This window comes from Balaenoptera physalus, assembly GCF_965194825.1.
Source record: "Balaenoptera physalus genome assembly, chromosome: 12".
In the NCBI taxonomy this organism is placed as follows: domain Eukaryota; kingdom Metazoa; phylum Chordata; class Mammalia; order Artiodactyla; family Balaenopteridae; genus Balaenoptera; species Balaenoptera physalus.
The window spans coordinates 89117955-89141100 of NC_138897.1; the positions used below are offsets into that span (position 1 = coordinate 89117955).

The 23146-nt window shown below is 45.1% G+C and overlaps 1 protein-coding gene and 1 long non-coding RNA gene across 4 annotated transcripts in view; one reads left to right on the top strand and one right to left on the bottom strand.

The window, feature by feature from the left end:
• Positions 1-8937: 8937 nt before the first annotated feature.
• LOC309640029 lies at positions 8938-12520 on the bottom strand. The gene is made up of 3 exons (XR_014251990.1): positions 12396-12520; positions 9519-9600; positions 8938-9261 (listed from the first exon to the last, which is right to left on the bottom strand). It is a non-coding gene; the product is annotated as an uncharacterized lncRNA (long non-coding RNA).
• Positions 12521-12545: 25 nt separating this feature from the next.
• The window catches only part of TMEM120B (transmembrane protein 120B), a 47726-nt gene continuing 37125 nt past the window's right edge, over positions 12546-23146 (top strand). For all 3 annotated transcript variants that reach the window (XM_082418088.1, XM_082418089.1, XM_082418090.1), the window contains exon 1: positions 12546-12738. In XM_082418088.1, the coding sequence (XP_082274214.1) occupies positions 12670-12738 (69 nt within the window). In that variant the 5' untranslated portion in view covers positions 12546-12669. The remainder of the gene's footprint in view (positions 12739-23146) is intronic.

Below are 23146 nucleotides of genomic sequence, written 5' to 3' on the forward strand. Positions count from 1 at the left end.
AGAATTTTTTAAAAATAAAAATTCAATTCCTCAGTTGTACTAGCCACGTTCCAAGTATCCAGTAGGCACTTGTGGCAACTGGCTATCCTAGGGGACAGCACAGATACAGAACATTTCCTTTACCATAGAAAGTTCTATTGGACAGTGCTGCTTTCAGGGATGAGCTCTGATCTCGTTTTATCCCTTCCTTGCAAGGTTTCCTTTCACTGCCCACAGCTCCCCATCCTTTTTTTTTTTTAAGTTGGTCAAGGAAATGCTCTGTCAGAACCTAACATAATGTCTACCGGGATAAGCCAGTGGAAATTACGGTGTTTGAAAATAGTTGTTAGGCAAAGAAATACAGCTAATAAATCATCCCAAGGAAATATGCACAACCTCACCAGCAATTAAAGAAATGAAAGTTAAAATAACCCTGCCATGCATTACATACTGTCTAGACTAGAAAAATGTGTAAAAATGATGGACTGTGATATTGCCAACACTGTGGGGAAAAACGCACCATTACCTACCACTAGCCATCCTGGCAATTAGTTAAATCCTCCTGAAGAACCATCTGGAACCATGTTACAGAAACTATAAAGCTATTTTCTGACTAATTCCACTTAATGACTACTGACTACTATATATTTAATAGATAGCTGGTATGAGGCACAGTACTTGGTACTTTACAGAGTTTTAAAAAAAATGTACGCGTGTTTTCACAACAATTCTATGAGGTAGGTAGGTAGCTTTACCTTCATTTAAAAAATCTGCAAACTCTTAGGTTCACAAAAGTTAAGGAAGATACCCAGAGTAAAAGAGCAAAATAAGTGGCTGGGCCAGGATTCAATCTTAGACTTTTTGACCTAGGAAGACCTGCTCAGAACACCACATTGCCTCCCATTTCAGAGAATTGCCTCCAAGGGAATGGTACAATTAGGGCGGGGAAATAAATTTACGCAAAAATATACATATTAAAGTAATTACTACACTGTTACAAAGGAAAAAATTGGAAAATGCACACAGAAGACAATGTAAGCTGGTCCCGGCACACAGAAGGCTCTCAAAAAATTCTTTTTAAAAAAGCAATTCGGTGAAAAAGGTCTCTGGCCCTTTAAAAGTCAGAGGCGGGTAAAACAGAGAGAAAGGAGGCGGGTTAAAGAGCTGACGCGAGAAGCTGCTTGCCTTATTTAAATGAGCGTGCGTAAAGGCTTGCCCTTGTTCCTCGCCACGTTCCTCACTCAGTGCGCGTGCGCTGCCTTAACCCTGAGGCGGCTCTCGGCTCCTCCTGCCTATTTAGGTGGGCGGAGACAGTCGCGTGAGTTCCGTGGACCTGCCTTCTCCCGCCCAATTAACCAGCCCCGCCCCCCTCTTGCACATGCGCGTACTTCGGCACTAGACCAGGAGGTCCGTGAATGGCTCCAGGAGTTGCGCCTGCGCTATGGACGCCTCTGCCGGAAGTGGGCGGGATCGTGTTCCAAAACCGAAAGGGCGGAGGGAGAAAGCGCGGCAAGTGTGGCTGAATGGAAAGCTGAATTTCGGGACCGCCCAAATACCCTGCTGCGGAATTACGGAACCTAGAAATGTAAGGCCAGAATGTGATCACTGGAACTTAATTTTCGATTTTAGAAAGGTTTTACAAGATTATTCTTTTTCACATGTGTGTTAAATAAAGGTTTTAGGGAGAAAGAATTTTCCCTGTTTTCTTTTTCCCCATGACTTTTTTTTTTTTTTTTCTCTCCGCCGCACCGCGGGGCTTGTGGGATCTTAGTTCCCCCACTAGGGATGGAACCTGGGTCCCCTGCGGTGGAAGCGCAGACTCCTAATCACTGGACCGCCAGGGAAGTCCCCCCATGAATTCTTATATTCTAAAAGACTTCAGGACTCAATAAGGACACATTTGGGTGCCTATGTGCCAGGTTGAAAACAAGTATTATTTAAAAAAAAAAAAATAGAGTACACCTCGCCCACATCAAAGTAGGTCCTAGTCAGGATTCCCAGTCAGGAAATCATTAGGAAGAGATGTTGAATAAGAGCCAGAAAAGAAACAAGTCTGCATAGAGGTAAGTGTGATTTTGTGACGCAAAAGTTAGAAATGTTTTGGAAGTCCCCTGTGTCAGTTCATAAACTTGATTCCTTGTGGAAAACGTGTTATCTTTTTTATATGTACGTTGTGCTGGATACTGGAGATTCAAAGATGAATATAATCCAGCCCCTGCCCTTGACGAGTTCACACTCAGAAAGAAAGGACAGCAGGGTTCAGGGATACGAATACCCTGGGCAAGGTCCTGGAGGTAAGCATGATAGTGTAGTGACTCCGGCCACTGTCTTGACCAAAGTGGAAGGATGGCCTCACACAACATGGGAGAGCGTGTTGAACGCCCTATGAACAGAGTGGGGTAGACTGGGAGTGAGGAGGTCCAGATGCCAGGCTGAGGAAGGTTGGCTCCAAATCCAGTGGCCAGGAACCACTGTGTTTTCTTGAACTTGCCCTGCTGGCAGGGAATGAGGCAGGTGACTTTTTGACCACAGTGATTGGTTGAACAGGGAGAAGTTGGGAAAACTCTAACAAAGTCTCAACCTGGCAGGCAGTAAAACCTCCCAAACTGCCAAGTTATGAATTCTAATTAAGGATGCAAACCATGAAAAGGAAAGGAAAGGTGATTCTTGGGTATCCTTAGGAAGTTGCTCAGACACTTACTGGGCTTTTCTCGTTTGGGTAGACACCTTCTCTTTAAACTGTTTTCTCCTTGAGACATAGCATCTTAGAAGGGTCCCAAGCCAAGAATGGACCTGCCGTGAAAGGAATGAACTGTTTCATAGGTACCTCATAAAGAACAGAAGAATAATGAAAATGGCAAACAAGGAAACCCTTAAATGGACTCAAAATACACCAGTTAGTACAACCCTCCTCACAGGGGAGTCACACAGGGCCTCTTGCTCAGAAGTGCCTTGTGCTTGGCTTAATGCTCTGCTGTCACTGTTTTGAAATTCTTAATAATTTTTATTTATTTTATTTATTTATTTATTATTTTTGGCTGCATTGGGTCTTCGTTTTTGCGCGCGGGCTTTCTCTAGTTGCGGCGAGCGGGGGCTGCTCCTCGTTGCGGTGCACGGGCTTCCCACTGCGGTGGCTTTCTTGTTGCAGAGCACGGGCTCTAGGCGCTCAGGCTTCAGTAATTGTGGCATGCGGGCTCAGTAGTTGTGGCTTGCGGGCTCTAGAGCGCAGGCTCAGTAGTTGTGGTGCACAGGCTTAGTTGCTCCGCGGCATGTGGGATCTTCCCGGCCCAGGGCGCGAACCCGTGTCCCCTGCATTGGCAGGCGGATTCTTAACCACTGCACCACCAGGGAAGGCCCTACATTATTTTTTAAACTTAATACTTTAGTTGTTTTCTGCTTAAAAGTAATTCATGCTCAAATGATTATCCCCCAAATCAGGATAGTGGTTACCTTAGGGGAAGGGAGGGAGAAGGTTAGGATCAGGGAAGAGGGGTCTGGGGTTATCTAAGGTGATGGCAATGTCTTCTTTTTGTTGTTGTTGTTGGCAATGTCTTATTCTTGACCTGGGTCTTAGTCACACAGATTCTCTTTATGATTACTATTTAAACTGTACATATACAATTTATGCATGTTTCTGTATACATTATATGTCACCATAAAAAGGTAATATAGTCTCATTGTTGAAAACGTCGAAAGCAAATTTTTTTTTTTACTAAAGATGAAGAATGTTGACATATTTCCACCACCCCAGCTCTGTGAGTAGTAGTTTTTCAGGTGAAAGAAAAAAGGCTATTTGTGAATAAATCTTTTGTTGATTTTTGCCTTTTGTTGGAAGAAAAAGAAATTCTGTGAAGTTGCCAGCAGGTGGCGCAATTAAATAAGATTTAGTCTTTCAGGCTCAAAAGCAAACCAAACCAAAACCAAAAAGCAGCCAACACTTCCCCTGGTGACTGGAAAACATTTTGGTGAATTTCCCACTACCTACAATCTTCCTCCAATATCCACCATTATACAAAAGAACCTGGTAAATATGGCTTCATTAGGGAACTGTCAGACCTAATTCTTCAAATGCATCGAAGACACTGGATGTTTTCTCCCTGTTGCTTGATGGAGGGCCTCCAAAATAACAGGGCTGGCTGGGACCCAGGTTGTAGGGCTTTTTGTGTCTGCAACAAATGAGGACAACAAAGATGTCTAATAATAAATACATTCCTCTAATTTTCTTAGATGGCTTTTGAGACGAATTAGGAAGTGTTCAGTTTCTAAATCTTTATCAAGCACTTCCTTCCACTCACATCTCTTTGATAACAGCCACTAGAGGTTGGGTAAGTTTTCACATAAGAAAAAAAGACGTTTTAATCTGGACACCAAGCCAAAGAAAGAGATCAACGTGCTCATCCTTCTCATTAAGATACACTTATTTGGGGGACTTCCCTGGTGGTCTAGTGGTTACGATGCCACGCTCCCAATGCAGGGGGCCGGGGTTCAATCCCTGGTCAGGGAACTAGATCCTGCACGCCTCAACTAAGACCTGGTGCAGCCAAATAAATAAATATTTTTAAAAATAAAAGATTTATTTGGGGCAGCGTTGGCCTCAGGACTGGGGACAGGATGGTGGTGGCCATGGGAGATTGGTTACATATGAGGAGGAATGATCAGATAAGTAAATATGTTAAGGATGACAGGAGCCAGGTTTCCCACTGCTGGAGAGGGGAATAGTGAATCTGGAAAGGGACAAACTAGAATGAACTCTGTGGATTGGAATTGGATATTGGTGTGAAGTCATGGTTTTCAATATTTATAAATAGAGTTATAAATAGAGGTGTAAATGTGTACATATATACATGCATAATATATAAATACAGTCCCTAGATCTGTCCTCAGAGAGAAGAGAATAGTGACATCCCATAGTGATGAACACACACATCTAGTACCCAAAACTTGGTTTCTAGGGAATTTCCTGGTGGTCCAGTGGGTAGGACTCCACGCTTTCACTGCCAAGGGCCTGGGTTCAATCCCTGGTCAGGGAACTAAGATCCTGCATGGCTCAGCCAAAAACAAAAAACAAAACAAAACAAACTTGGTGGGACTTCCCCTGGTGGTCCAGCGGTTAAGACTCTGCGCTCCCATTGCAGGGGGCCTAGGTTTGATCCCTGGTCAGGGACCTAGATCCCGCATGCCACAACTAAGACCTGGCGCAGCCAAATAAATAAATATATTAATTAAAAAAACCAACTTGGTTTCTAAATGCCATTCTCCACTGGAAGGAACCAGGAATGCTTACCTGGTTCGAGCCCTGGTCTGGGAAGATCAGGAGTAATGTATCAGTGTTAATTTCTTGATTTTGATGATTGTACTTTGGTTGATTAGGAGAATGTTCTTTATTGTGGGAAATGCCCACTAAAGTATTCAGGAGTGATGGGGTGAACTGGATGAGCAATCTACGCTGAATGGGTTTGAAAAATAAGTTATTTGTACTGTACTTGCAACTTTCCTTTAAGTTTGAGATTTTCTGGATAAGTTAAAAAGTATATGTATATAAATCAACACACAGAATGGGAAAAATAGGGACTTCCCTGGTGGTGCAGTGGTTAAGAATCCGCCTGCCAATGCAGGGGACACGGGTTCGATCCCTGGTCTGGGAAGATCCCACATGCCACAGAGCAACTAAGCCCGTGCACCACAACTACTGAGCCTGCACTCTAGAGACCGCGAGCCACAACTACTGAGCCCATGTGCCACAACTATTGAAGCCTGCGCGCCTAGAGCCCAAGCTCTGCAACAAGAGAAGCTGCTGCAGTGAGAAGCCTGTGCACCGCAATGAAGAGTAGCCCCCGCTTGCCACAACTAGAGAAAGCCCGCATGCAGCAACAAAGACCCAACGCAGCCAAAAATAAATAAAATTTTAAAAAAACCAAAAAGAAAGTACCCCAGGACTTCCCTGCTGGTCCAGTGAGTGGTTAAGACTCTGCGCTCCCAATGCAGGGGGCCCGGGTCTGATCCCTGGTCAGGAAACTAGATCCCACATGCCGCAACTAAGACCCAGTGCGGCCAAATAAATAAATACTTAAAAAGGAAAAAAAAAAGACTCTGTGCTTCCACTGCAGGGGGCACGGGTTTGATCCCTGGTCGGGGAACTAAAATCCCACATGCTATGCGGCACAGCCAAAAAAAAAGTATCCCAAAATAAAATGTTTGTTTTTTTAAAACCAAAATTTATAAAGTTAGTGCTTTCTGGTGCTTACATATCAGGCACTTTACCTACATCATCTCATTTAGTCCTCACAACAATCCTACAGAGCAACCCCCAATTTACAGAGAAGGCGAATTATGTACTCAGGGTCACACATCCGTCAAGTGGCAGGGCTGGGATTTGAACTCAGGTCTGTCGACTAGTAAATCACACAGCCCCAGCCAGCCAGGACTTTACAGTCCCAGGTAGGCCCAGTAATGCAAATAACTGAATAAGGACATAAAGCACATTTTGATACCTGGAGAGTAAATATTAAACAAATAAATTTTAATAGATAATACTGTTTACATTATAAACCTGTGAACAGAAAGATAGGGGTTTAAAATTTCTATCAAACACCTGAACAACATTTCAGGAAAAAAAGATTATCGGGGGGGGGGGTGGTGTGATGAATTGGGAGATTGAGATTGACATATATACACTAATATGTATAAAATGGATAACTAATAAGAACCTGCTGTATAAAAAATAAAATAAAATTCAAAAATGCAAAAAAAAAAACAAACTGGGTTTAATCTACTGTGTTCAGACTACTTTTAAAACCCTTTTGCCTCTACGTTTTCCCTCTATCAAAACTGCTCTATTTAGTGCCACCAATAAATTTTTGTTGGTTTTCTTCTTTTAAAAATTATTTTAAATTTTAACAGAAAAAAGAAAATTCCATCAGTTTATATGATGGACTATTTCCTTTTTTTTTTTCACTTGCCCCAATATTATTTATTGGAAGAGAAATTCTTTCAATTCCCTTCTTTCCTTCTTCCCTCCTACCATATGCTGGACTATTTCTGTTATACTAAATTCACCCAATCTCTTTCAGGGTACACGAATGATCATATAACTTTAATCAGTATATATACATTATTTGGAGCTCTATTTTTTTACTTAACATGCTTTAATGTACCTGTTTAAAGGTATCCATTTAGTTCCCATAATGATTTTTAAGAGCCATATAGTATTACATGAAATAGACAGGTTATAGCTTTTTTTTTTTTTTTCCTGTTTTTTAATTTTTTGGCTGCACCTCGTACCGTGCGGGATCTTAGTTCCCCAACCAGGGATTGAACCCCGGCCACCGCAGTGAAAGCGCTCAGTCCTAACCACTGGACCGCCAGGGAATTCCCAAGACAGACTACAGCTTACTTAACTGTTTCTTTCTTGTGGGGCACTTGGGATGCTTCCAGTGTGTGGCTGATCTGAAAAATGCTGCTATAACCATCTTTGCACAAATTGCTTTTTACAATCTTGGGGACTTTTTTTTGGGAGGGGGGACTATTTTGAGCAAGGGCGTTTGTGGGAAGCAGACGAAGGAAAAGTCCCTGGAATTTTCACTTCTCCCTGGGCAGCTGCTCTTATTTTAGAATAGGCTCTTGGCATCCTGCAGTGCATAAGTAACACAGCTACCAGTAGCTGGATGAGCTGGGGAAAGTTCTTTCACCTCTCTGTACCTTGGACTCTTGCTATTTCAAGTGTGGTCCTTGGACCAGTAGTATTGGCTGGGAGCTTGTAGAATTACAGAATCTCGGGTCCTTCCTAGAACCTACTGAATCCCAATCTGCATTTTAACAGGATCTCCAGGAGGTGGTTTAAAGCACACTGAAAGCTGGAGAAACCATGCCTTTGAGTACTTACCTGTCGAATAGGGATAATAAAGGTCCTTCCTCATAAGGTCGTCGTGCATTATACATATACATAATGTATTAATACATATACATAAAGTGCATAGAAGAACACCAAGCACATAGTAGGTGCTCTGTGTTCCTTTTTTCTTTGGCCACGCCACGAGGCTTGTGGGATCTTAGTTCCCAGACCAGGGATTGAACCCTAGCCCTGGGCAGTGAAAGCACCAAGTCCTAACTACTGGACCACCAGGGAATTCCCATTTGCTACTTTTATGACTCTCCCCAGCTGACTGAGCAAATTCTGCGGCTGGTAGGTCCCTAAGTAGAGTGCCTTAAAATAAGCAAATAGGAGAGATTTCCCCCTGGTGGTGTGGGGAGGGGGTGGGGGAGGAATCTTGCAACACACATTCTCACCTATCATGGTCAAAATCCCTAAGAAGAGGCAGATCCAGCCCCAGGAAGCTGATGAGTGAGTCTGAAAGCTCTTTGGGCAGAAACCGGGACAGGGTGGCAGCCAGGTAAGATCTGATACTTCTGGCACCTAAGCAGCTACACTGATGGGGGTGGCCAGCCCGTGCCATCTACAGAAAGGCTTGTGAATAATGCACGTAAAGTCCTGACCCCACAGAGAACGGTCCCTAAGATTTGCAACCTGACCACTGGCCAGCTTGCAGAGAAGGTACATCTGCCTAGCTCTCCCTGGGGGGCAAGGCCAGCCTCTTCAGCCCAGGATTGAGCGGCTGCAAGCATAGGCAAAGGGGGTTCATCTTCCCAAATCCTCTGCTTGGTGACATTTAATTCATCCTTCAAGGCCCTGGATTTCCTTTTTGATTCTACTAACCCCAATTAAAAACTATTTTCTGCTTTTTCACCAAGTGAGTGATTTATCTGGTTTTGCAAGATTCATGACACATTGTATCAGGAGTCTCAAGCTCAGCTGTCTCCAGCCTACATGAAGTAGGCTGGGGCAGTACAACCGAGCCTGGAGGGGACTGTGGCAGCTGGCGAGCCTCCTGTGAAGGGGACATGTGTTCCTCTGGTCCAGCCCATTGCCGAGCACGAACATGAGCCCAGTGTGGCCAGGTCTTTTTTTAACAGATTATTTTTAAAATTTATTTATTTATTTATTTATGACTGTGTTGGGTCTTCGTTTCTGTGCGAGGGCTTTGTCTAGTTGTGGCAAGCGGGGGCCACTCTTCATCGCAGTGCGCCGGCCTCTCACTATCTCGGCCTCTCTTGTTGCGGAGCACAGGCTCCAGACGCGCAGGCTCAGCAGTTGTGGCTCACGGGCCCAGTTGCTCCGCGGCATGCGGGATCCTCCCAGACCAGGGCTCGAACCCGTGTCCCCTGCATTGGCAGGCAGATTCTCAACCACTGCGCCACCAGGGAAGCCCTGGCCAGGTCTTTCCACTTTTCAAGAGAAAGTAAAAGTCTGGATTTTTATATGAAACTGTCATCTTTTTCTTAATTAAAAAAAATTTACATTTAAAAACTTAGATTTAAAACTTCTATATTTAAAAACTTAATTTAAAAACTTCTGTTTATAATCCAGCCAAACTGGAAACATCCCAAAGTTCCCTCAACTGGTGAACGGATAAACAAATGGATCCATCCATACAATGAAATACACTCAGCAAAGGAAAAAGCAATGAATTACGGAAACATACAATAATCATCTGAATCTCAACTGCATCATGCTGACTTCTGCTGGCCAAGATGCAGTAATATGGACGAGATTTACTTTCTCACCTGAAACAACAAAAAAATGGAGAAAATAAATATGAAATGATGTGTTTTTTCAAGACACTGGACATCAGTCAGTGGAGGACGGTGATCCCTGAGACACAGGAAACAAGTGGGGTTAGCCCTGTGATTGCCCAGCTTATTTTCTTTTTTTTTGGCTGCACCATGCATTATGTGGGATCCTAGTTCCCCAACCAGGAATCGAACCCGCACCCCCTGCATTGGAAGCATGGAGTCTTAACCACTGGACTGCCAGGGAAGTCCCCCAGCTTATTGTCTTGAGAGAGTTTCCAGGCCATGGTACAGGGCAGGGGGACCCCAGGTGGAGCCTGGCAGACCCCCTGAGTTGAGAGGACAGAGCTGAGGGTCCAGGGAAACCAAGGAGGTTAGAATTCTAGAGAGGAGACAGCTGCACATGGAGAATCCAGAGGTCTGCAAAGAGTCCCCTCTAGGATCAGCTGAGCCCTGGTCAACCTGCCCTTGCAAGTACAACTACCGGAGGCCAGGAAAAGAGCTACCTGAAATGACTAGAGGTAAGAGTGTGTGGCACCTACACAGGCCCAGGAATACAGTCTGCTCTTGCACCAGCCAGACTAGAAAACTTCATGATTCGTGGGCACTGGTCTTACCTCAGTAGTGGAGAAAAATTAGCTCCAGACTGAGCACTCTTTTGGTCCCAGGTAAATGTTAAAAGCAAGATTCAGGGCTTCCCTGGTGGCGCAATGGTTAAGAATCCGCCTGCCATGCAGGGGACACAGGTTCAAGCCCTGATCCGGGAAGTTCCCACGTGCCGCGGAGCAACGAAGCCCGTGCGCCACAACTACTGAGCCTGCGTGCCTAGAGCCCATGCTCTGCAACAAGAAAAGCCACTGCAGTGAGAAGTCCGCGCACCGCAACGAAGAGTAGCCCCCGCTCACCACAACTAGAGAAAGCCTGCGCGCAGCAACGAAGACCCAACGCAGCCAAAAAAGAAGCAAGATTCAAAAGGATCAAATGGTTTCCAAATAACCACATCCAATATAAAGCTCAAGAATATTTTTTAGAACTACTAAAATACAAAAGGAGGAGGAGGGGGAGGAGGAGAAGGAGAAAAAGGGAGGTGGAAGAAGGCAATAAGGTAGACTTCACAACATCTGACATCCAGTCAACAATAACCAGGCTTGCAAACAAATCCTGTTTCACCCTTTTTGAGAGGTGTTGTTTTGGGTTAAATTGTCTCCCAAAAAGATATGTTGAAGCCCCAACCCCCAGAGATGAGAATCATAAATCAAAGTTGGTCATTAATTAGCTGGGAATCTTGAGTAAGTCACACTCTTTTTCACACCTCAAATAAGAACTGCAAATATTTCTCCGTGTGCTCTTGTGCATTTTCCCCATTCAGAGTTCTCAGAGGGGTCTATGAACCCCAAAAGTTGAGAACCTCTGCAGTAGATGATCTTTAATGTTTATTCCTTCAACAAATATTTATTGAGGGCCTACTGTGTGCTTTAGGGATCCAATGATGACCAAAACAGAGACAAGATCCCTAAGATCTCATGTAGATTATATTATATACCCATGGAGGGAAACATGCAACCAACATGGAGACAAACACTTTCATATAATGGTAAGTTGTATGAAGGAAATAAAGCAGGTGAAATGTAAGTGACTCGGAGGAGGCATGACCCTTTGGGTGTTCAGGAACAGTTTTTTTTTTTTAGAGGTGTTGTTCCAGGTTGAATTTTGTCCCACAGAAAGATATGTTGAAGTTCTAATACTCACTCCCTCAGAATGTGACCTTATTTGGAACTAGGTTTTTGCAGATGTAATTAGTTAAATGGAGATGAGTTCATGCTGGAGTAGGGTGGGCCCTTAATCCAAGGAGACTGGTGTCCTTATAAGAGGAGAGGACACACAGAGACAAGCACGTAGGGAAAGAGGCCATGTAAAACAGAGGCAGAGATTGGAGGGGTGCAGCAAGCCAAAGAATGCTGAGGGTTGACCACCACCACCATAAGCTTTGAAGAAGCAAGAGAAGATTCTACTCAGAGTCTCAGAGGGAGTACGATCTTGCTGACTCCTTGATTTCTCACTTCTAGCCTCCAGAACTGTGAGAGAATACATTTCTGTTGTTCAAGCCACCCAGTTTGTGGTACTTAACCCAGTTTGTAATTAGGGCAGCCCTAGGAAACTAATACAGGTGTCATTTGAACTAAGGCTAGAATGATGAGAAAAAGGCAACCATATGAAGATTTAGAGGGAAGAATATTCCATGCAAGAGCAGGAAGAAAAAACAAACAAAAACCGTGGCTGGAGAGTACTTATCGAGAGGGATGAGATAGGAGATGTGACTCGAAAACTAGGCAGGGATAGATCTTGCAGGACCACGCCCGGGAGGTGAGGGAATTTGGATTCAATTAGCATTGAGGGGGTTGTGTCATTTGAGCGACAGAAACAGCTGTCAAGAGAGTCACCTAGAGTCTTAGAAGGCAGGATCTAGGATGTATTGGCTGAAGTAAATAATGACAATGTGAGATGACAGGGCGCTCTCTGCGCTTCCCCGCCCTGCCCGGCGACCTTGCTGGATGGTGAACGTCAGTTCTGGCATTCCAGGCCGTCGTTGGCTTTGGCTCAGTTAAGGCAATGCTCCTTCCCCGCAATCTCCCCTCTACCTCCCGACCCCAGACACTCCCAATACACACAATCTGAGTAAAATAAGCTCTACAAATGCGGTTTGCGGACAAGTTCCCCACCCAAATTAGGCGAGAGAGATTCTGGAGGCGCAGAAGCATTCCCAAAGTGGGGGCAGCAGTAGACCCTACCAAGTTCTGCAAAGCTTCAGCAATCCCCCGGCAGGCGCCCGGCGCGCGGGGGCGGAGCCGGGGCGGAGCGTGCGCATGCGCAGGGCCTGACTCCCGGCGAGGGGTGGGACGGGCTCCAGGGCCGGGGCTGTGACGTCAGGTGCGCGCGTGGCTCCCGCTGCGCAGGAACAGCTGGTGCCTCGGAAGGCGGCCGGCGAGCGGACAGGCGTGGGTTGCTGGTGGCCGGCCGCGCCACGCTGCAGGAGCAACCGCCGCCGCCTCGCACCACTGCACCATGGCCAGCCAACTGGAGCGTTGTGAGCGCGAGTGGCACGAGCTGGAGGGAGAATTCCAGGAACTGCAGGTAGGACCGGGCCACCTAGTCCTGAAACTCTGCTACCTGATGTGCAGGGTATTCCCCTTCCTGCTTGCCCAGCCCGGGCGGTAGGAACCATTAGGGCCCAGAGGTTGCCCCTGGCTAGGCCCTGGGGGCTGGTGGTTCGCGCGGGCCAGCCCCCTCCCATCTCCCAGTATTTCAGTTCTTCATCCCCTTGGGGCGCCGAGTCGAAGCTCCCCATTTCCCCCGCCCTCGCGCCGGTTCTTTGCTCCGCGCACCTCCTTCGCTGCAGAAAGTTGGTCTGTGGCGTCTGAGGGGAAGTTCCAGGCGTGTCCCTGTGGGGGAGGCCGGAGGGGACAGGTATGTTTGGGGACTCAAAGAGAAAGCCCAGCGCCCACCTCCTCAGGGATCTCCCTGACCCCACCGCCGCCCTCCAGCTTTCGGCAGTTCCACTCCTCCTTTACTCTGGCGGGCCAGCCCTGTCCTCTGCAGCTCCATTTTGAGAGACGTGCTTGGGAGCCGTTCACCTTGAACCCGTAGACTTAGCTTAGGGGTTAGAGACCCCTGTTCTCAGTCTTTGGGGCTCCTGTGTCTGTGCCCGCCTCTCCGACGCTGCTGCAGGCCGAGTTTGGCGTTGTGGATGACATCTGTCACTTGTGACAGCTGGGCTGCCTCCTTTAGTGATAGACGCTGCTCCCAGCCCTCACCCATTTGGCCCAGAGCCTTACACTGGGTGGGGTGAGGGCGGGTGTAAGAGGCCCCTCGAGAGAAGGGCATTGCCGCTGCTCGGGCCTGGCAGGGAGAGTTGTTTCTGACAGGAGGTTCGCACAGGCCTCAGCTACCTACCTTGGTGACTAAAGACGCCTCAGGAAACCTTAGTGTTGGCCAGGAGGGATGCCTGGACCATTTTTGGAGATGAGGCTGTCCCCTCCCCAGCTACCGGCTTGTGTCTGTTTTCTCCAGAGTTGGGCTCTGTTTGCCTTAAATCACATGGAACACCCCAGCCCGCTCCTTCCTGTACTCAGCTGGAGCAATGACATTTTCTCTGTCCATGTAGCTCTTGTCTGCAGTTTGGTTGGCCTCTTACTGTGTCCAGAGGAGGGGAGGGGAGATTGGCAAGGGTGTCTGTGATGGGTCTTTCTAGATATGATGTAGTAGGTCCAGATGAATAGAGAGAGGGTTGCTGGAGAGACTGAGCAGGAAAGCGGGTGCTTTTTTAGGCACGAGCACAGAGTAAGGTACCAGAACCAGAAGGGTACTTTTTCTTGGCCTGTCCAGCATGTGTGGGTTTGTGCCCTTTCCTTCAGGCCCAGGGCTTAGGGCCCACTCAGTTCCCAGGGGACCCTTCTGGCTCCACTGCCATCGAGAAGACTCAGCTATTTCTTAACGCTTTGTCCTGCTAGGCTCTCAGATCATGTCCAGCTGTGGAGCCATGGAGGGTATTAGGGTCGGGAGTGGGAGGAGAGTTTTGCTGTGTGGAGCTTTTGTTGTTCATAATTCCTTTCCCTGGCCCTGCTTTAGACTAGGAGGAGGAGGAGTCTTAACACTTCAGAGCTGTGCAATTAATGCAATTAACAGCAATTAGATAGCTAGTCTTGGCAGGAGGAGGCTGTAAAGGAGACGTTTGATTTGTTGTTATGTTCTTACTTGGTGTCTCTGGGGCTCAGGTGTGTGAGGGACAGAGAGGAATTGGGAATTAACCCTGGATTTTGTCCCCTGGTGCACAGCAAGGGTTGTAGAAAGGCTGACCGGGTGGAAACCGTGATGTCCCCTGCTCACGTCTTCGGCAGTGGGGGAACTGGACTGGACTAGGTCTGACTTCTCACCGCCCCCCCAACCCCCATAATAAATGTGAGAGCTCTGAACTCCTGAGATGAAAGTCTCTGGAAATACGCATATAATAAGTAGGGTATATGTTGTCATTATGTATGTGTTGGGTGGACTTTCAGATATGAGACATTTGTTGGGGAACAGGGAGGTCACAACAGGTAGGCAGGTGGGTGAGGTTAACAATAGGAAGGGTCTTTTTTTTTTCACCAGAAAATTCCACCCTATCTTAATTTGCCTATATCTGCCTCAGAATCTGAGATTTGTGGGTTTCATGTTCATATCTCTCTGATTCTGTCTTTCTTGGGATGATGTATAATATCTCTGTGTTTTACCTCTTCTTCCCTTTTTCCAGTGAAGGGAGGAAAGAGGAAATCTAATTTCAGATCCTAGGGGATTTGAAAGGTATTTGGAATTCCTCCCCACCCCTAAAAAGTCCTAATCTCTGGGACTTTCTAGAGGAAAGGATCTGTTTTCTTTTGCCTGTGATTTGCATCTGCCAGGGCCTCTCTGGACTCAGGGGCAAGGTCGAGTCACCGCGAGGACTTTGGTTTTGCCTGGTTGTGGTTTCGGCCGTGCCGGTGAATTGCGCATCAGTCTGAGACCAGTGCGTGTTTGGCCCTGTGGCCTGTGGTGTGACCACAGAAGGTCACTTACAGATGTGGTGGCAGGTGATTTAATGAGCATTTCCTGTCTTGCCTCTCTGGAAACCTGACCTCATCCCTCTGCACCCAGGAAGGAGGTGGCCTGAAGAGGCCTTTCCCTAACCCTGACCTCACAGAAATGCAGGGGCCTGGTAGGCCATTGTAAGATTTTTGGCTTTTGTTACCAATGAACCGGGCATCCCTCTGGCTGCTGTGTATAGAATAGACATGAGGCGGACAGGGTGGAAGCAGGAAGATAAGTATTATTTTATTAAAACCCTATAAAAAAAAAAACAACCCCAAAAAACCCCTGTGAAATAGATCCTGTTATACCCATCTTACAGAGTGAAAAATATACCCCAGATCACACGGCTTATGAGTACTGGATTCAGGATTCAAACCCAGGCATTGAACATCAGAGTCTATACTCTTTTTTTTTTTTTTTTAATTTTTATCAGAGTACAGCTGATTTACAATGTTGTGTTAGTTTCAGGTGTACAGCAAAGTGAATCAGTTATACATATATGTATATCCACACTTTTTTTTTTTTTTAAGATTCCTTTCCCATATAGGCTGTTACAGAGTATTGAGTAGAGTTCCCTGTGCTATATAGCAGGTTCTTATTAGTTATCTGTTTTATATATAGTAGTGTGTATATGTCAGTCCCAATCTCCCAATTTATCCCTCCCCCCCCATCCCCTGGTAACCGTAAGTTTGTTTTCTATATCTGTGACAGAGTCTGTATACTCTTAACCACTACCCAAGGCAGGTCTGTGCCCTGGGTACTCTTTTGTTTCTCTCCCATCTTGCATTGCCTTCTGGGCCTCTTTCCCTAGAAGTGGATTGTGCGGAAAGAACTCCAGACAGGGAGTCAGGATTCCTAGGTTCAGGCCTGAACTCTGCCACTGTCTAGCATCTGACCTTTAGCAAGCCGCCTCTCTGAGCTTTTCTTTATCTAGAAAACAAAGCCTGACAATAATAGCAGCAACGATAAGAGCTGACTGTATGATACATGGATTATTCCATTTAATCTGAACGACAGCCTGGCTTTATAGATGAGAGTGAGGCTAAGAGATGTTAAGTAACTTGAAACTCGAGGAGCCAGAATTTGAACCCAGGCCTGCTGTATTCATCAGATACTCTTTGGGTTCCTAACACAGTGGGCTCCAACAGTATCCTGAGACCCTTGGCTCTAGAAGGAAACTTTTGGACTTGTGGGGACTCATTTCATTTGTACGGTGCTTTAACATGATGCGTTAGTAAGGATTCTTAGTAGTAAGTGGCAGAAACCCAGTTGAACTAGCTTTAAGCCAAAAAACAAACAAAAAAAAAATGTTTTATTGGCTCACGTAGTGGGAAGTCCAGTGGGAAATGGCTTCAGGCAAGGCTGGATCCAGGTGCTTCAATGATGTCTATATGTGTGAGTGTGTGTATGTTTCCTCTATGTCAGCTTCATTCTCAACAGCCTCTCCCATGTTGTGGCAAAGATGAGCATTGGCAGCCTCAGGCTGATATCTACCAGTTCAGCAAACCTCAGAAACAGAGCGTCTTCTCTCCTGTAATTCTAGCAGGAGTCCCAGGGCTAACCCTCATTGGCCCGACTTGGGTCATGTGATTATGCCTTACTTAACCAGACCCTGTGGCACTAATTGACTAGGTCTTGGTTAACATGTCTCCCCTGGAGCCCAGGACTGGGATAAGTGCTGTTCAAACCACATGAAATAAGAGTGGTGGAGGGGTGGTCCCATGAAGGGAAATCAAAATACTGGTAGTAAAAAAAAAAACAAAGAAGGATGCTGGACAGTTATCTTTTTAGGGGTAATAGAAAGAGTCTATGTCTGTGCCTCACAAACTGTGTTAAGGCACCTCCAAGGAGCTGCAGCAAGCTCACAGGAGCACTGTGGGATAATTTAAATTTTCAAGGGAAACACAATATCTGTCATTAAAAAGAATGTTTCACACATCTTCTTAATGATGTCGTATCTTTGTGAAGTTGGGTTTTTGGGGCTGATTAAAATCAAATACTATGTGAAAATCAATTTAGAATAAGAAATGAGGATGACAGTGTCCAATCTATTCCCAAGGTTTGAGAATTTGTGCAGAGCCCGACAGGCACACACATCCGTAAATAATTTTGGTTACTTCTGAATGAAATAAAAATACTTTTTTCAATTTCTGTGTATTCTTTTTTTCCCAAGAGGCTACTAAGTTGGTAGGACATAAATACTTTTCAATTATTTGGCTTAAGGACTCTGTGAAAAGTTTACTGAGACATTAAGGGTGTGGTGAACCAACAAAGTTTGGGAACCTTTGTTTTATGTCATGATTGTGGTGGTGGTTACACAACTATATGTATTTGCCAAAATTCATTATGTACCCCTGAAAATTGGTGAATTCATATGTAAATTCTACCTGTAAAGCTGATTTTAAAAAACCAGTACATGCCTGTTACAGATATCTCATCCCCTAGCTCTTCCACAACTGAGGAAACTAAGAAGTGGCAGACTCTGGACATGAAGGCAGTCTGACTCTCAAGCCTAATCACTTAACCATTATGTTATCCTGTCTTCCAAATGCCTGACATGCATGCTGATGCCCTCACTTACTGCTCCTACAACAGACATTACTAATCGATCCTGGCACATGACTCAGAATCTTTCCCAGTATAGAATTGATACAGTTTAGGTGAAGTCAACTTGCCATCTTTGGTAGTGTTTCCATGGCATACTGAGTCTTAGTTCAGTATATTCAGCATTCAGAAATCTTTATTTGATGTTGATTCCTTGGAAGGAGAACTATGTAAATGCAGTCTCTTGAAAACTTAGCACCAGCCACACCTGTAAGTGACCACATTTTAGTGGTGGCCATGGCTCTGTTGCAGTCTGCTGGGTTGCCCACCAACTTGCAATGCTCCTAGACCAGGGCCCTGTCTGAAAATGGCATATGATTCCTTTGCTGGCAATTCTTTCTTTCTTTTTTTTTTTTTAATTTTTGGCTGCACCGCATGGCTTGCAGGACCTTAGTTCCCCGACCAGGGATAGAACCCTTGCCCCCTGCAGGGTTCGGACTCCTAAGTGTGGACTCCTAAGTGCGGACTCCTAACCACTGGACCTCCAGGGAATTCTTGATTGCCGGCAGTTCTTTCAATAAACGTTGACTCAGGAGTTGTGACTCAGCCAAGTTGTGTTAAAAGGGCATCTCTAGATGTTTCACAGCTGTGCTGGGACCTGGACTCATTAACCTCATCTTCCCACTGGGGCAGAGTTTGGGGCCTCAGAAGACAGGAGAGGCGGCAGATCTCCAAATCTTCCAGCAGAAACTCAATTGTTTGTGTCTCCCATACCTGGTATAAAAGGATGGTAATCAGACATGTAGGAAAGGAGCTATGGGTATCTCAGCTTACAGAGCCAATGTTAGTGTCTGTCTGTCTGTGTCTGATCTATTCTACATTTTTATAAGTAATACATATCCACATAGTTAAAAACTCAAATAGGAGATATGTATAAGAATTCTGTAACAGCTGAAAACTGGACACCTAACTGTCCATCAGAATGGATAATTCCACTGAACATCCATAGAGTGTGGTATGAAGATCAGAATGAATAAACTAGAGCTATATGTGTCAACATGGATAAATGTTTTAAAAAGAAAAGCAACATTGGGAGGAGATATGGGGATATATGTATATGTATAGCTGATTCACTTTGTTATAAAGCAGAAACTAACACACCCTTGTAAAGCAATTATACTCCAATAAAGATGTTAAAAAAAAAACACCAAAACCTCAAAAAAACAAAAAACCAGCAACATTGAGTGAAAAGTTGCCAAGGGGTATGTATAGTATGACATGTATAATAAAGTTAAAAGCATTCAAAACAGCACTATGTTTTGCTTACTGATACATGTCTATGTAGTACAAATATAAAGACTTGCAAGAGAGTGATATGGGCCAGATTCAGTATAGTGGAGATTTGGGCAGGGCCCTGGCAGGAAGCAAATGACTCTTCTGAATGGGTGTCACTGAAAAGAGTCTAAGGAAGGAACTATTTACAGAGGTGTGGCAGTTTAAAGACGAGGTCCCTGGAGCTGGAACCAGTCCTCATCCTAAAGGGGCAGAGGGAAGGGGCAGTCACCAGAGCTTGTTGCAGGGAAAGGGGAGCTGCAGAACAGGAGCTGCAGTGGTCAAAAGCTGTAGCAAAGCAGGGAGGAGGCAGGAGGAACCAATACCCCAACCTCTCTCTCCTCCCGCTCTCTAGTCTTCTGTCCTGGCATCCCATTGGCTAGGTAGGAGGCAGGGCAAGGGAGCCTGGGAGATGCAGTCCATAGAGGTCAACCTCCCAGGGCACAGAGAAAGACAGAATTGATCTGGGGTGGGCGTGGGGGTGGACATAACCAGCACAGAGGTTCCCCTCTTTGGGGGCAGCAGATGGGAATACCACGTAGAAAGAGTACATAGGGCCTTTCAACTCTTTGTGCCCTATTATTTCTTAAACTGAGGGTGAGAATATGGGTATTAATGTTATATTTGTTTTCTGTTATATGATTTTCTGTCTTTTTCAATATGCCTGAAATATTTCATAATAAAATGAGCAGGAGACCAAGAAGTAAACTAACAGTACCAAAAAGCTTATTAAATAAAATAGTCTCGGGCTTCCCTGGTGGGGCAGTGGTTAAGAATCTGCCTACCAATGCAGGGGACACGGGTTCAAGCCCTGGTCCGGGAAGATCCCACATGCCGCAGAGCAACTAAGCCCGTGCGCCACAACTACTGAGCCTGCGTTCTAGAGCCCACGAGCCACAACTACTGAGCCCACGTGCCACAACTACTGAAGTCCACGCGCCTAGAGCCCATGCTCTGCAGCAAGAGAAGCCACCGCCTGCGCACTGCAACGAAGAGTAGCCCCCACTCGCTGCAACTAGAGAAAGCCCGCACACAGCAACAAAGACCCAACGCAGCCAAAAATAAATAAATAAATAAATAAAATAAATAAAAATAGTCTCAGTCATTTATGTGGTTATGACCATGCAAATATCATTTACTGAAGAATCGAGTAGTGTATGATGCTTGCATTTTTGCAGAGATTTTTTTTTTAATTAATTAATTTATTTATTTATTTTTAGCTGCGTTGGGTCTTTGTTGCTGTGCGCGGGCTTTCTCTAGTTGCGGTGAGCGGGGGCTACTCTTTTTTTTTTTTTTTTTTTTTCTTTTTTTACAATGGTGTGTCAGTTTCTGCTTTATAACAAAGTGAATCAGTTATACATATACGTATGTCCCCATATCTCCTCCCTCTTGCGTCTCCCTCCCTCCCACCCTCCCTATCCCACCCCTCTAGGTGGTCACAAAGCACAGAGCTGATCTCTCTGTGCTATGCGGCTGCTTCCCACTAGCTATCTATTTTATGTTTGGTAGTGTATGTATGTCCATGCGGGGGCTACTCTTTATTGCGGTGCGTGGGCTTCTCATTGCGGTGGCTTCCCTTTGTTGCAGAGCAGGGGCTCTAGGCGCGTGGACTTCAGTAGTTCTGGCACGTGGGCTCAGTAGTTGTGGCTTGAGGGCTCTAGAGCGCAGGCTTAGTAGTTGTGGCGCACGGGCTTAGTTGCTCTGCAGCATGTGGCATCTTCCCAGGCCAGGGCTCGAATCCATGTCCCCTGCATCGGCAGGCAGATTCTTAACCACTGCGCCACCAGGGAAGTCCAGCATTTGATTCTTTACTGACAATATTTACCTTATAACTATACTCTTTCCCCCTGCCTCCAAAGCTCCATCTTTAGATATTTTATCGTGTGTCTCTTTGTTTTAAATAGATCTTTATTGGAGTATAATTGCTTCACAGTACTGTGTTAGTTTCTGTTGTATAACAAAGTGAATCAGCCATATGCATACATATGTCCCCATATCCCCTCCCTCTTGAGCCTCCCTCCCATCCTCCCTATTCCACCCCTCTAGGTCATCGCAAAGCACTGAGCTGATCTCCCTGTGATATGCTGCTGCTTCCCACTAGCTATCTGTTTTGCATTTGGTAGTGTATATATGTCAGTGCTACTCTCTCACTTCATCCCAGCTTACCCATCCCCCTCCCTGTGTCCTCAAGTCCATTCTCTACATCTGTGTCTTTATTCCTGTCCTGCCTCTAGGTTCTTCAGAACCTTTTTTTTTTTTTTAGATTCCATATATATGTGTTAGCATATGGTATTTGTTTTTCTCTTTCTTCTGACTTACTTCATTCCGTATGATAGACTTTATATCCATCCACCTCACTACAAATAACTCAATTTCATTTCTTTTTATGGCTAGTAATATTCCATTGTATATATGTGCCACATCTTCTTTATCCATTCATCTGTTGATGGACACTTAGGTTGCTTCCATGTCCTGGCTATTGTAAATAGAACTTCAATGAACATTGTGGCACATGACTCTTTTTGAATTATGGTTTTCTCAGGGTATATGCCCAATAATGGGATTGCTGGGTCATATGATAGTTCTATTTTTAGTTTTTTAAGGAGAAATGCAAATCAAAACTACAATGAGGTATCACCTCACGCCGGTCAGAATGGCCATTATCAAAAAATCTAGAAACAATAAATGCTGGAGAGGGTGTGCTGGAAAGGGAACCCTCCTGCACTGTTGGAATGTAAATTGATACAGCCACTATGGAGAACAGTATGGAGGTTCCTTAAGTGTGTCTCTTTTCTTTGCTTGGTCTTGAACTGGATAGTTGGGGGGTTGGGACTTGCTTCGGGCAGCAGAATAGAGTCCTTTCTTCCATAGCTGCTTGTCTGCTTTGGTGCCCCCAGCACTCTGGGTTATTTTTGGAGGTAGCAACTTGAAGTGGGAGTCAATCACGTTTAATAAGCTGGTACTCCTGGCACTGTGTGCAGAGACCCGACTCCCAGTTCTCAGTGAGTGTCTCCCTTGCTCCGATACACTGCTACCTAGTTTAGAAATAAAAATAGTGGTTTGGCATTCTGGCATTTTCTTTGAAAGTTAAATATATACTTAACCATATGACCCAACAATTCCATTCCTAGGTATCTATCCAAGAGAAAGGAAAATATGTATCTACACAAAGACTTGTACATGAATGTTCATGGCAGCATTATTCATAGTACCCAAAAAGTGGAAATAACCCAAATGTCTAACAACTGGTGGATGAATAAACAAAATGTGATATAAATGCTGAGTAGTAATAAAAATTGATACATACTACAACATAAATACACCTCAAAAACAGTATGCTGCGTGAAAGAAGCCAGACGCAAAGCCACATATTGTATGATTCCATTTATATGAAGTATCTAGAAAAGACAAATCTATAGGGACAGAAGTGGTTGCCAGGAGCTGGGAGGAGGGAAGAGTGGGGAGCGAGTGCTCATAGACACTAGGGATCCTACTGGATAATGGAATGTTTTAAAACTGGATGTGGTGATAGTTGCATAACTTGGTAAATGTATAAAAATCACTGAATTGTACACTTAAAATGAGAATTTTATGACATGTAACTTATACTTCAATAAAGTTGTTAAAAAATGATGATTTAGGGGCTTCCCTGGTGGCGCAGTGGTTGAGAATCTGCCTGCCAATGCAGGGGACACGGGTTCGAGCCCTGGTCTGGGAAGATCCCACATGCCGCGGAGCAACTGGGCCCGTGAGCCACAACTACTGAGCCTGCGCATCTGGAGCCTGTGGTCCGCAACGAAAGGCCATGACAGTGAGAGGCCTGCGCACCGCGATGAAGAGTGGCCCCAGCTCGCCGCAACTAAAGAAAGCCCTCGCACAGAAACGAAGACCCAACAAAGCCAAAAATAATAATAATAATAATAATAAATAAGTAAATAAAATTTATAAAAAAAAAAAAATGATGATTTAAGTTCTTGGTTTGGTAGAAAAACACCCAATATGGTTGTTCAGAGATCTACATTTTTACGTGCCTATTTAGTTTTTGGCTTGATGAAGGATTTTT